We start from the raw sequence: 12,165 nt of genomic DNA, 5'->3' as shown, positions 1-12,165 counted from the left end.
TCTTCGTTTTCTGAATGCTGAGCTTTAAGCCAACTTTTTCACTCTCCACTTTCACTTTCATCAAGAGGCTTTTTAGTTCCTCTTCACTTTCTGCCATAAGGGTGGTGTCATCTGCATATCTGAGGTTATTGATATTTCTCCCGGCAATCTTGATTCCAGCTTGTGTTTCTTCCAGTCCAGCGTTTCTCATGATGTACTCTGCATAGAAGTTAAATAAACAGGATGACAATATACAGCCTTGACGAACTCCTTTTCCTATTTGCAATCAGTCTGTTGTTCCATGTCCAGTTCTAACTGTTGCTTCCTGACCTGCATACAGATTTCTCAAGAGGCAGATCAGGTGGTCTGGGTATTTCCATCTCTTTCAGAATTTTCCACAGTTTATTGTGATCCACACAGTCAAAGGCTTTGGCATAGTCAATAAAGCAGAAATAGATGCTTTTCTGGAACTCTTGCTTTTTCCATGATCCAGCAGATATTGGCAATTTGATCTCTGGTTCCTCTGCCTTTTCTAAAACCAGCTTGAACATCAGGAAGTTCACGATTCACATATTGCTGAAGCCTGGCTTGGAGAATTTTGAGCATTACTTTACTAGCGTGTGAGATGAGTGCAATTGTGTGGTAGTTTGAGCATTCTTTGGCTCCTTAAGGTCCCAAATAAATATAAATAAGCATTCCCTCCTTAAGGTCCCAAATAAATATTTGGGGAGCAAAAATAAACAAAAAGATGTTCTTTACCTTTTTGATAGTGGTTACTTGCCCAAGATAACCAGCAGTTCCACTCTCAATAAGAGGGACATCAGCTGCTAGACACATTCTATTAACATGGTTGCGGGCAGCTGGAAGAAAAATACTAGTTAACAGGAGTTCATAGGAAAAAAAAAAAGATTACATAGTTACCTGTAATCAGAATCAAATTTACCCAAACCATTTTCTATTGTTTTTATTTCATGTACAATTCTCTTACAACTATAACCAGAATAATACAACTATTATAGACATTTAAGAGACAGGCAACAGTAAAATTTCTAACATAAGAAATTCGTATTATAAATTTACTATATGAGAAGCACCCCTATATACTACTTTTTAATACCAAAGTGCCATCTTCCTCTTCTACTGCTGTGGCTACCTTCTATTAAACTTGGCTAAAACATTGTTTTAATGTTTTTTTTTACAAGCCCTTAACTTGCTCTTATTCTACTAAAATTATCAGACAATACATGGAAGTGAACAGAGAATACGGAATATCAACTTGGAACTATTAAGGCAGTTTAAGATTGGGGGGGCGGGGCGGGAAACAAGATTAAGGGAACAAAGATGAGTCTGGTTAAAAGAGTTATCCTGCCTCTTTCTTATGCTACTTTGTATGTCTTTTCTTTTGATATTTCTGACCTGAAATTGTTACAAACTCACTTGACAGATGTACTTTTACATGTGGAAGTAATTACAGAAAAGGACTAAGTATTTTCATTCCACATTTCAGACACACAGATCTGTTAACAATAACTGGCTATACAGTATTTGATATATGAAATATCACCAACTTGTACAAGCTTAAATGGTGTAAAATGTGTACACGCAACAGGAGCCAGTCTGGTATCTCACAGCACCAGATATACCAAAACTAATTCAAGAGCCATGACTTCCATAACTTTGGCATCCTGCTGCCTTACTCTCAAATCAGTGGTTTTTAGCCCTAATTGCCCTTTAGATCATCTGGGGAACTATGAAAAAAATATGATCATTAGGTCGCACTTACAGAGTCTGATTTAATTGGCCTTGGGTGAAATCTGGACCCTGATATTTCTTAGATCTCCACATAAAGAAAGGGAGTCACTGTGCTTAAGTGCTGGGGTAATGCGGAACAAACAAACATGCACACAACATTCGCAGCCATCCTCTTTAGTGATTTCAGCTTCCCCTATTTCACAGCAGTTCCAGTTAAAATTACAATCAAATGGCAATCTTTAAACCTGATCTTACTTCCCTTTAGCTCTTTTAAGATCTAACTTGTAAGGAAATATTTTAATTAACACTAATTGAATAAACAACCTTGTTACGGAAGAGAGGAAATACTTAAAATTATTAAAATAATCTCACCTCTGTTATCTAAAGCATTCATAACCAATATAAATTGTCGAAAAAATTCCACATTATAGTCAGGGCTACAAAGTAAAACAAAAAAAAGTCACCAAAACAACTGGCCTTATACATGAGCTTTACAGAATAAAACAGGGTACTAAAAAGCATATTAAACTAATAACAGTGCAAAAATAACTGGTATTAGGGGTCTCTACCATATATACATAAGTCTGACTATTCCCAAATACCATCAACAGATTTAAAAGAAATTATTTCCCCTTAATCCCTGTGAATAACTACACATCCTTTTTGGCCAGTTACCTTGGGCACTGAGCAGAAAACCCAAACTGGCACGACTTACAAGTCCCACCAGGCCTTCTTGGGGCAGCAAGTGCCTGGGAACATACAAAGAATACATTCCCAGGATCTGCCTAGCCTGTGGCTTCACCTCACATGGTCAAGATCAGCAGGGTTCAGGCCCCTAGGGTCCCTGCTTTTAGCAGCACTGGGAAAGCAACACAGGGTAAGAAGGTTGCAGGGCTATCAGCAAGCTTGTAGAGCAAACATCCAGAGAATTAAAAGGAACCTGGAGACATAAATTCCCTGAGAAAGCGTAAGGCTTTCTTTAATTCCAGGCCTCAAACAAGAACTCATTGTTTTTAATACCATTTATACTTGTTAGCCAGACAACAACTACAGATAAAGGATATTTTAGACACAGAGTTCCTTTGCCCCAACACCTCCAAAATTATGTATTTATTCTAAGTAGAGATCAGAGAATACTTCTGTACCATCAGATTTACTGCCCCATCACAATCCCCAATGTTATATTATAGAACTCAGCCCTAATAAACAAATTATTTGTGGGGGGAACCTTTTAAACTTAGAAAGGCTGTAGCTGAAGTCGACCGGAATGAGTAATATATTTAGAAAGGTCTGAATCATCATATATAATGATTTTTCATAGAATTATCTTTAAAACAGGAGTGTAAGTTCCTTTTAAGTTTTCATAAGTTATTTATGATTTATTGAAAGTATTAAAGTATCTCACTTCTTATTAAAGTATCTCACTTCTTATCTAAATCATTCAAACCATATGTGTCTGTGTATGAATATATACATATGTATATACAAATATACTGCTAAAACAATGCCACTTATCTTATGTGGGCATAACCTACTGCATTTTCATTATTCCAGAAAAACATTTTTTTAGAAAGGAGAACGACTTTGAGTTCATGTATTTAGCTAATAAAAATATACTTTGAAGGTTTAATTAAAAATTCACAGCAAATGCAATTTTGTGACATAATAATCAGAGCATACTTCATAATGCTGTCATGGTAGGCTACGATATTAGCTTTCGGGTAAAACTGCAGGACACTCTCTTTGGCAACCTGGAAAAACAAAAAACACTAAATTACTAATGTACTAAATTACTATAACAATTCTAATTATATACAAAATCTATTTATGGCAGACAACTGCTACTTCACCTTATATAATATTTATATTAAAAATAAAATACAAAAATGTAACAGGAAAATTTCAACAAGATTAAGCTATATACACCTACTTATAAACTAACAGGACAGCTGCCTCCTCTCACACACACTTGTACATGAATGGCCAGCTTCAGCAAAAGTATTAAATGCTTTAACCAAGTATCATTCATCCATTCAACGACTATTTACTAAATATCTTCCATATATCAGAATTTGTATATGGCACTTGGTGAATAAAAGTGACATATATCAAATAACCATCTAGATAAACGTAACTACAAACTATGATAATGATACACAGAAAAAGCAGAGATTGTAATGAAAGGAAGATCTGATTTAGAGATTTAGGAAAGAACTAGAGAAAATGTGAAAAATGAAAACAGGAAAAGAGTGAAAGTTCACGCAAAAGGCTGAGAAAAAAGCAAAGGCAAAAGGTATTTCAAAACCTTGAATCAAGATGGAACATTCAAGGAACTAAAGAAAGGTCAGAATGGCAAGAACTCAGGGGACGCTGTCTTCTTTTAAAGTGAACAATGGCCTAAGTTGTAGCTTCACCTGCCCAAAATACAGAAGCCAACCTCTGGGGAACGTAGGACACAAGGCTCACTCTAAGTAAACACTCCGAAATTTAAGCAAGAAGGGGATACCATTTACAGGGTCAGGAAAAGCACTTATCTTCTCTGCAGACAAAAAAAGGAGAGCACAGCCTTCAGTCCTTTACTAGACAGATCTTTCTATTCTTCATAATCCCTCAGCTGAAAAAGAGACGGCTTCCCCCAAATTCTCCCTCCTACTAGAAACCCCAAGTTAATCTAATGCCATAAATAGAAGATCCCCCAAGGGCAGAAATAATAATGAACAGATAAATAGAAACAATATGAGAAAAACAATTACCTGGGCCTTTGATCTTCCAACATGTTTCTTTTGAAACAAAAACTGCCTGTTGAGGTTGCTGACATCAATAGTATCCAGATCAATCTACAAATACAAAGACCAGAAAAATCACCAGTTTCCTGGTATGTTTGAGCAATAAATATCACTATTCTCTGCATCCATAACCCAAAACTTTTGGTATTTGCTACATTAGTGGAGAAAAGGCTCTTAATACCAAAGTGTTAAATTGATTAAATAATTTAATACATATTAAAAAAAAGGTTTAATTTCAAAGATAACATCCTCCCTCCCCTCAAAAAACTGATTCTTCATTTGCTTGTTTAATCATCCTGGCAAATATGTTAGGAAATTCCTCAGATGGCACAGAATTATGTTGAAAATGCATTAAATTTTTTTCTTTTTTTCCTTTCAATTTCCATCACTTCTCTATAAATCTCATCAATTACTCTTTCAAATCCAATATAATAAACTGTGCCTTATTCTTTTTTTTAATGATATTTGACAAACAGATTTATTGAATTTTTACCACGTTCTTTAATTCAGAAGTCCTTACCCATCCACAATTTTATTTACAATTATTACCTTAGGCCTGTGGAGGGAACCTTCTACACAAGGTTAAGTGTCTCATGTTTTAAGTCTTACCTAATTGCTGTTTAGACGTTAAATACAAGGGAAGAATAAATAATTATAACTAAAACCACTTTCATTCCATTTCAATAAATTTATATGAAAGGTATTCAAATGTTCTGTATAACATCCATGGTTTTGGCTATAATTTGTGAAAATTACCAGTACATATAATCACATAACATTTTTTTATTCGTGCTTTCTAAATTACTACAAAAATCAAACCAAATAAAAAAAGATCAACATTTATTTCTCAGGTGTCCCAACTCAATGTCTGTAACAAAATGAACCTTTTAAAGGAGTATCAGCTATGCCACATTTATATTTGGGATTTGTGATACAGAACTGAACGCAAAGACAAACCCTATAAAAACCCAAGGAAAATGCATAAATGCTTTTCCCTCGTCACTTATTTATTAGTTCAGTCGGTCATCTCTAACTCCATGTTTCCACTACACCTTAAAAAGTTATAAACTCACAACCAAATTGTAGGTTACAACTCCAAACCTCATAAGTTTACATAACAGAAATAACCTGACTCAAAATTGCAGTAGATTCTCGCCACTGCACACCAATGCAAAAGTTAAAATCCTAACCAATACCTTTAACGAAATAATCTATGGTAATAAAAATGATTGTCACGCAAATTGTCTGTACCCAGGAGAGAGGAGCGTAAGCCCCAAAGGAGTCCTACCAGTTGCCTGGCGACCCAAAGTAAGTTACCAAACTGCATCTCACTTTTCCTCTTGTTAAAAATAAAATGGGATGAAAACAGCGTTTACAAAGCCTATGGTAGCACTGAAGATTAAATACGTTAAGGCGAGTAAAAACCTCAGGAGAGAGTCGGGCTCGAGACAAGCACTCAGTAGGTCCTGATTGTTATTACCGCGCCGTACTCTGCTCTGGATATTGAGTTAAGAGGGACTTTGAATTGAACACTCGCAACATCCTCAAGGGACTGGAAACAACCATCTCTTGCCTCCCGTTCAAACTGGGATACCGCTCTGAAGCGAAAGCACGAGGGCTCCTCCACTCCCCAGAGCCGCCACAAATTGGCGGGGCGTGTGGGGGTGGGATGGGGGGAGGCCCGCCGCAAGACGCCCGGAAGACCCGGGCCCTCGGCCTCAGCGTGCGGAGCGGGCCCGGCGTGCGGCAAGGCCCGCCCCGTCGCTGTGGAAGACCTCCCTCCCCGTGGACAGCCACGACCCTGGGACCTCTGGGTCTGGCCCCGTGCTCGCAGCTCCAGTCCCGACTTCCGGGCCCCAAGCCCCCCGACCCCGGCTCCACGGCCCGCCATTCAGCCCGCGCGCACGCCTGGCCCTCACCAGATCGATGTGGGAGAAGCCGGTGAGCACGAGGTTTTGAGGAGCTCGCCAGCCGACTCGCCCTCCCCGCCCCCCACCCACCCAGGACCCGGCCCCCGGCCACGGCCTCAGCCAGTCCCGGGGCAGCCCCCTCGACAGTGCCATGGCGGGACGACCACGAGCCGCGGCGGAGGCGGAGGCGGGAGAAGTGAGCCGCGGCCGGAAGCAGGTGGGGGAGGGGCGGCCCAGCTTCCGTTCCTGCGCACTTCGGCCGCCTATCGGCGCCGAGTGGGCGGAGCCCGAGGGTGTGGCCAGTCCGCCGGCCCCGGACAGGGCTGGGCTGTGAGCGAAGGGCTTCACACCTCCGTTAGTAGTGTTTCTCAGCGACGCGCACCGCCGGGTCTTCGGCCTAAGTAGCCTAAGGATGCTGTTTGGCCTGGGATTTGGAACTCCCGACCAAAACTTCTAACAGATTAGAAAACTGATGTCCCTCTATGTAAAGAGCTCTTACAAATTAACAAGAAAATGAATGTCACACAAAAAATATAGGCAATAGATGTGAAGGACACTCACGAAGTGAGTGGGCAATATGATCAATATTGAAATTTCATCAAAGACAGGCAAAATAGTTTTCAAACGCTTTTCACCCATTGAACGGCAAAAACAGTGTAACACTTTTGTTAGGCACTCCCACACACTGCAGGTATACTAAGGCAAAGCTTTCTAGAGAGTATTGTGGCAATTTGATACAAAAAACCCCTAAAATTGTGCATAGCTTTTCATTCATTCTTTCCAATTCGAGGAATTTATCCAATGGCAATTATCACTGGTTAAAAAAAATAATTAAATTGGAATAGAGAGGCAGATGAAAAGAATGGACTTGTGGACTCAGCAGGTGAAGGGGAGGGTGGGATGAATTGAGAACGTAGTATTGACATATACACACCACCATGTGTGAAATAGTGGAAAGCGGCTGTATAACACAAAGAGCTGGATGCATACTTTTCTTTTTTTGAAAAATACTTTGCAGCATATGTGTAATGAAGTAAAGGCCTCTTGTGCCCCAAGCAAAAAAAGCCAAACTCTGACAGTGTAAATTTGTAGACTAGCCACCCCACGCCCGAGGAGCGGAGGCTGGGCCGAGAGGAGCTACTCCACGTTCAAGGTCAGGAGGGGCCGCCGTGAGGAGATACCCCTCGTCCAAGGTAAGGAGCAGCGGCTGTGCTTTTCTGGAGCAGCTGTGAAGAGATACCCCACGTCTAAGGTAAGAGAAACCCAAGTAAGACGGTAGGTGTTGCAAGAGGGCATCAGAGGGCAGATACACTGAAACCATAATCACAGAAAGCTAGTCAATCTGATCACACTGACCACAGCCTTGTCTAACTCAATGAGACTAAGCCATGCACAGTATGAAAAGGCAAAATGATAGGATACTGAAAGAGGAATTCCCCAGGTCGGTAGGTGCCCAATATGCTACTGGAGATCAGTGGAGAAATAACTCCAGAAAGAATGAAGGGATGGAGCCAAAAGAGGGGACGACAGAGGATGAGATGGCTGGATGGTATCACTGACTTGATGGACATGAGTGGGTAAACTCCAGGAGTTGGTGATGGACAGGGAGGCCTGGTGTGCTGTGATTCATGGGGTCGCAGAATCGGACACGACTGAGCGACTGAACTGAACTGAACTGAAAGACTTATTGCAGGGTGTCAAGCAAGGAAGTGGGAGGCAAGCCTCAGGTCCCTTCAACTTGGTCTTTGAGTTAGGGGATTTTTTTAAGGGGAAGAACAAAGAGGGATTAATCAGCACCTTGTGACATTTTTAAATAGTAGTTTGGGGAGTTAGGATATGTCTGCTAAGTCACTTCAGTCGTTTCCGACTCTGTGTGACCCCATAGATGGCAGCCCACCAGCCTCCCCCGTCCCTGGGATTCTCCAGGCAAGAACACTGGAGTGGGTTGCCATTTCCTTCTCCAATGTATGAAAGTGAAAATTGAACGTGAAGTCGCTCAGTAGTGTCCGATTCTTAGCGACCCCATGGACTGCAGCCCACCAGGCTCCTCTGTCCATGGGATTTTCCAGGCAAGAGTATTGGAGTGGGGTGCCATTGCCTTCTCTGTAGGATATGTCTCTGGTTTACAATTCTCTGGCCACGTGGTCCATGCCTCAGGGATCTGTTAGCTCACCTTCCTCTGGAGAAACAACCTGAGTTTGTACCTTAACAATTGAGAGAGTTATTTCCTAGGCAGGTTGATAAGAAGTCTAGGGGTCCCCAAGGAGAGAGGGGTCTGGAATTCTCAAGGAGGAAGGAAGGACAAACTTTTTTTTCCTTCTCTACATTCCTTAGGATTATATAATAATAATGCATCCTGCCTGAGGACAGTCTCTGGATTAAACCTTCTGGCTAATTCTGTTATCTTAAAATGTAAATTATGGGAGTAGACCTGGTCTTTACAAGGATTATATAACAATAATGTATCCTGCCTGAGGACAGTCTCTGGATTAAAACTTCTGGCTAATTCTGTTATCTTAAAATGTAAATTATGGCAGTAGGTCTGGTGAGGTCTTTACAACCTCCAGACGTTCTTTGGATTCACTGGAGTATATAACTTCATTGCTAACACTAGGGGGTACTCTTTCTGCCCCCTTCTGATGCCTATGTCAGAAGCTTTCTCTATCTCCTTTATACTTTAATAAAACTTTATTACACAAAAGCTCTGAGCAATCAAGCGTCGTCTCTGGCCCCAGATTGAATTCTTCTCCTCCAGGGGCCAAGAATCCCGGTGTCTTCACGTGATTCAACAACAACCTTTCACAATGACACCTATAATAGCAAGTTTACTACATTAATGAGGTTATCAACAACAGCAATTTTAGTCATCTGACTCTGGTTGATTAGTGTTCCGTTAGCATAGGACTGAGATCAGAGGAGGTTAAGAAAGGGAGTAAAGTTGTGGAGAGATTTATCATAAACTCAGTAAGGGAACTTGGTTTCAGGAGGCGGGGAGACTCGGTTTCAATTACAAGGTATGTCCTGGGAGAATACTGATGGGGGAAACACAACATAATGTTAAATGAAAGAGATATAAAGCCATGTAAGTGATTCAATTTTGTTAAAAAATTTTCTCAAATGGCAAGAAAATAACCATGGTTAGTATTTTTGTGTATTTATGTATGCTGGAATTGTGGACAATTTTTATTTCTTCTCTAAACTTTCCTGTATTTCCCAGATGCTCATGCTCCTCAAAGAAAATGTGAACTTTAAAATCAGAAAAAATTATTAAAAGAAAAAAGGAAAAGATGGTATAAAAGGAAAATCCAAATACAGTCATTATTGCTAAGAGAGCTCTCTAAAATGGAGCTGGAAGGCCACTGATAAAGTGTAACTTATGCAAGGCTTCCATAAGATCCCCTTATCTGTCTGTAGTGTCTATATCTTCTGGACTCCAAGGGCTTCCCCAGTGGCTCAGACAGTAAAGACTCCTTCTGCAATGTGGGAGACTGGGGCTCAATCCCTGGGTTGGGAAGATCCCCTGGAGAAGGAAATGGCAACCCACTCCAGTGTTCTTGCCTAGAGAATCCCCATGGACAGAGGAGCCTGGCAGGCTGTAGTCCATGGGGTCACAGACAATCAGACACCACTGAGTGACTAAGCACAGCATGGCAGTGAAGTCTGACCTTCTAACCACTCACTGTCCTAATGAAGGCATTCAAAACATCTGCCAGAAACTCAATGCTTATTACCCTTACCCAAATATAACTCATGACAGCCTATCTATCAGACCCTTACCCTAAAACAACTCGCGACCATCATCCCTAAAGGACAACTATTTCCTTTGTTGTGTCAGAATATAGCCTCATGGCATTTGTCTTCATAAGCTCCTGATTCTCTTCCCTGGAACACTCTTTCCATTATACTCAAATCTGTGTCTTCTGAACTGTAACTTCTTTAAGATTTATTTATTTATTTTGGGGGGCTGCACTGGGTCTTTATTGCTGCACATGGGCTTTCTCTAGTTGCGGTGGGGTGAGTGGGAGCTACTCTTTGTTGTAATGCATGGGCTTCGCATTGTGGTGGCTTCTCTTGTGGGAGGGCATGGGCTCTAGGGTGTGTGTGGACTTCAGGAGTTGCAGAATGTGGGCTCAGTACTTGTGGCACATGGGCGTCCTTGCTCTGAAACGTGTGGGATATTCCTGGTCCAGGGGTCAAACACGTGTCCCTTGTATTGCAAGGCAGATTCTTAACCACTGGACCATGACTAAAGCTCCAAATTGCAATTCTTATAATGCCAAATACACTCTTTTCTTCGTTTTGTTGGTTGACAATGGAAAACAGAAGAAAATTGCTTTTGACTTCTCTGCTCTTTTTCATCAGTGATTGGTTCACCAAGCACCCACCAAGCTTGGTCTGTGAGGAGCACTCAGGCTGTGGTTCTGAACCATAAGGTAAAGGAAGGGCCAGGGAACCCAACCATGGCTTGGGTTGGTCGAGGGGCCGGGGGCACACCCTTGCATAGTACACTGCTGACGTCCCTTCCCTACCATTGGCCTGCCTCTTGTAAACAGACATTCTGCACAGGATGTTCACCTTCCTTCTCCCTCAAGACACGCAGTGGATAGAGCCACCTTCCTTTGCTTCTCTCCTGCCCACAGAACTGCACAGCTAATCCTACTCCTCAGGGCCTTGCTGGTATTTCTATTTTCAGATCTAGATCTTTGACACAGCATTTAAGTGGGTTCACACTGGACTTGTTTTCTCATGTCTTGCTTCCTTAACAATTATGTTACAAACATTATTTCTATTGGATGATGGGGATGCCTCTGCGATCTGTACTCTATTTAGATAAGATCTGATACAAACATGTATAACTAGATTCAAGAATGCATTTGGTTGGAAGCACAAATTGTCTCCACCTAAAAGAAACATGACACCTAAGTCATATCTGAAAATGGCTGTATCAACTGTTTAAAGCAACAATTATACCCCATCGTCTCATCAAAGGAGGGTACTCTCTGGCCATTTAAATAAATCCAAAGTGATGTACCTGCAGTCTGATGTACCTGATATGAGCAGTCTGTATTCTGCTCCAGTTGGAGTGAGTGGTCTGAAGTCTGAGGGATTATCTGCCCACAACAGAAGTGCCACAAGGGAACTGGTGATGGTTTCTCCAACATGACAGAGAGGAAGAATCAAAACCTCTCTCTGCAGGGCTTCCCTGGTGGCTCAGTGGTAAAAAAACAAAAAACAAAAAACCCACCTGCCATTGCAGGATACATGGGTTCAATCCCTGATCCGGCAAGATCCACATCTTAGTTGCCATGGAGCAACTAAGCCCATGCACCACAACTACTGAGCCTGTGCTCTAGAGCCCGGGAGATGCAACTCCTGAAGCCCACACGTGCCCCAGAGCCTGTGCTCTACAAGAAAAGCCGGCACAACGAGAAGCCCGTGCACCACAACCACAGAGCAGCCCCTGCTTGGTGCGACCAGAGAAAGTCCTTGAAGCAATGAATCCAGCACAGCCATAAATAAATAAATAAAAACAAACAAAAAACCTCTCTCTGCAGGTCCACACCCGGCCTCAACCCTACAAACCCAGTGTTCCTGAAATATCTATAACCAACACCCTTGCTTTCTTCTACACGGCCAGCCACTTTCCCCACGTACCTCTCCCCACCTTGGGAAGCAGGGAGAGGGCAAGGAAGCAGTCAAAAACATAAAATGTAAATGGAGAAAGGGGAGATGAGTGG

The 12,165-nt window shown here is 41.7% G+C and overlaps 1 protein-coding gene across 1 annotated transcript in view; it reads right to left on the bottom strand.

Moving 5' to 3' along the window:
• The window catches only part of UBA2 (ubiquitin-like modifier activating enzyme 2), a 30,211-nt gene extending 23,631 nt beyond the window's left edge, over nucleotides 1–6,580 (bottom strand). Inside the window, exons 1-5 of the mRNA XM_010849284.1 lie at nucleotides 6,437–6,580; nucleotides 4,485–4,568; nucleotides 3,412–3,482; nucleotides 2,104–2,168; nucleotides 739–839 (exon numbers count right to left, since the gene is read on the bottom strand). Of these exons, the coding sequence (XP_010847586.1) occupies nucleotides 739–839; nucleotides 2,104–2,168; nucleotides 3,412–3,482; nucleotides 4,485–4,568; nucleotides 6,437–6,580 (465 nt within the window). The remainder of the gene's footprint in view (nucleotides 1–738; nucleotides 840–2,103; nucleotides 2,169–3,411; nucleotides 3,483–4,484; nucleotides 4,569–6,436) is intronic.
• Nucleotides 6,581–12,165: the final 5,585 nt, after the last annotated feature.

The sequence above is a fragment of the Bison bison genome, unplaced genomic scaffold (genome assembly GCF_000754665.1).
Source record: "Bison bison bison isolate TAMUID 2011002044 unplaced genomic scaffold, Bison_UMD1.0 scf7180017864280, whole genome shotgun sequence".
Lineage (NCBI taxonomy): Eukaryota > Metazoa > Chordata > Mammalia > Artiodactyla > Bovidae > Bison > Bison bison.
The sequence above is the reverse complement of the archived record's forward strand: the minus strand, read 5'-3'. Positions and strand labels throughout refer to the sequence as shown.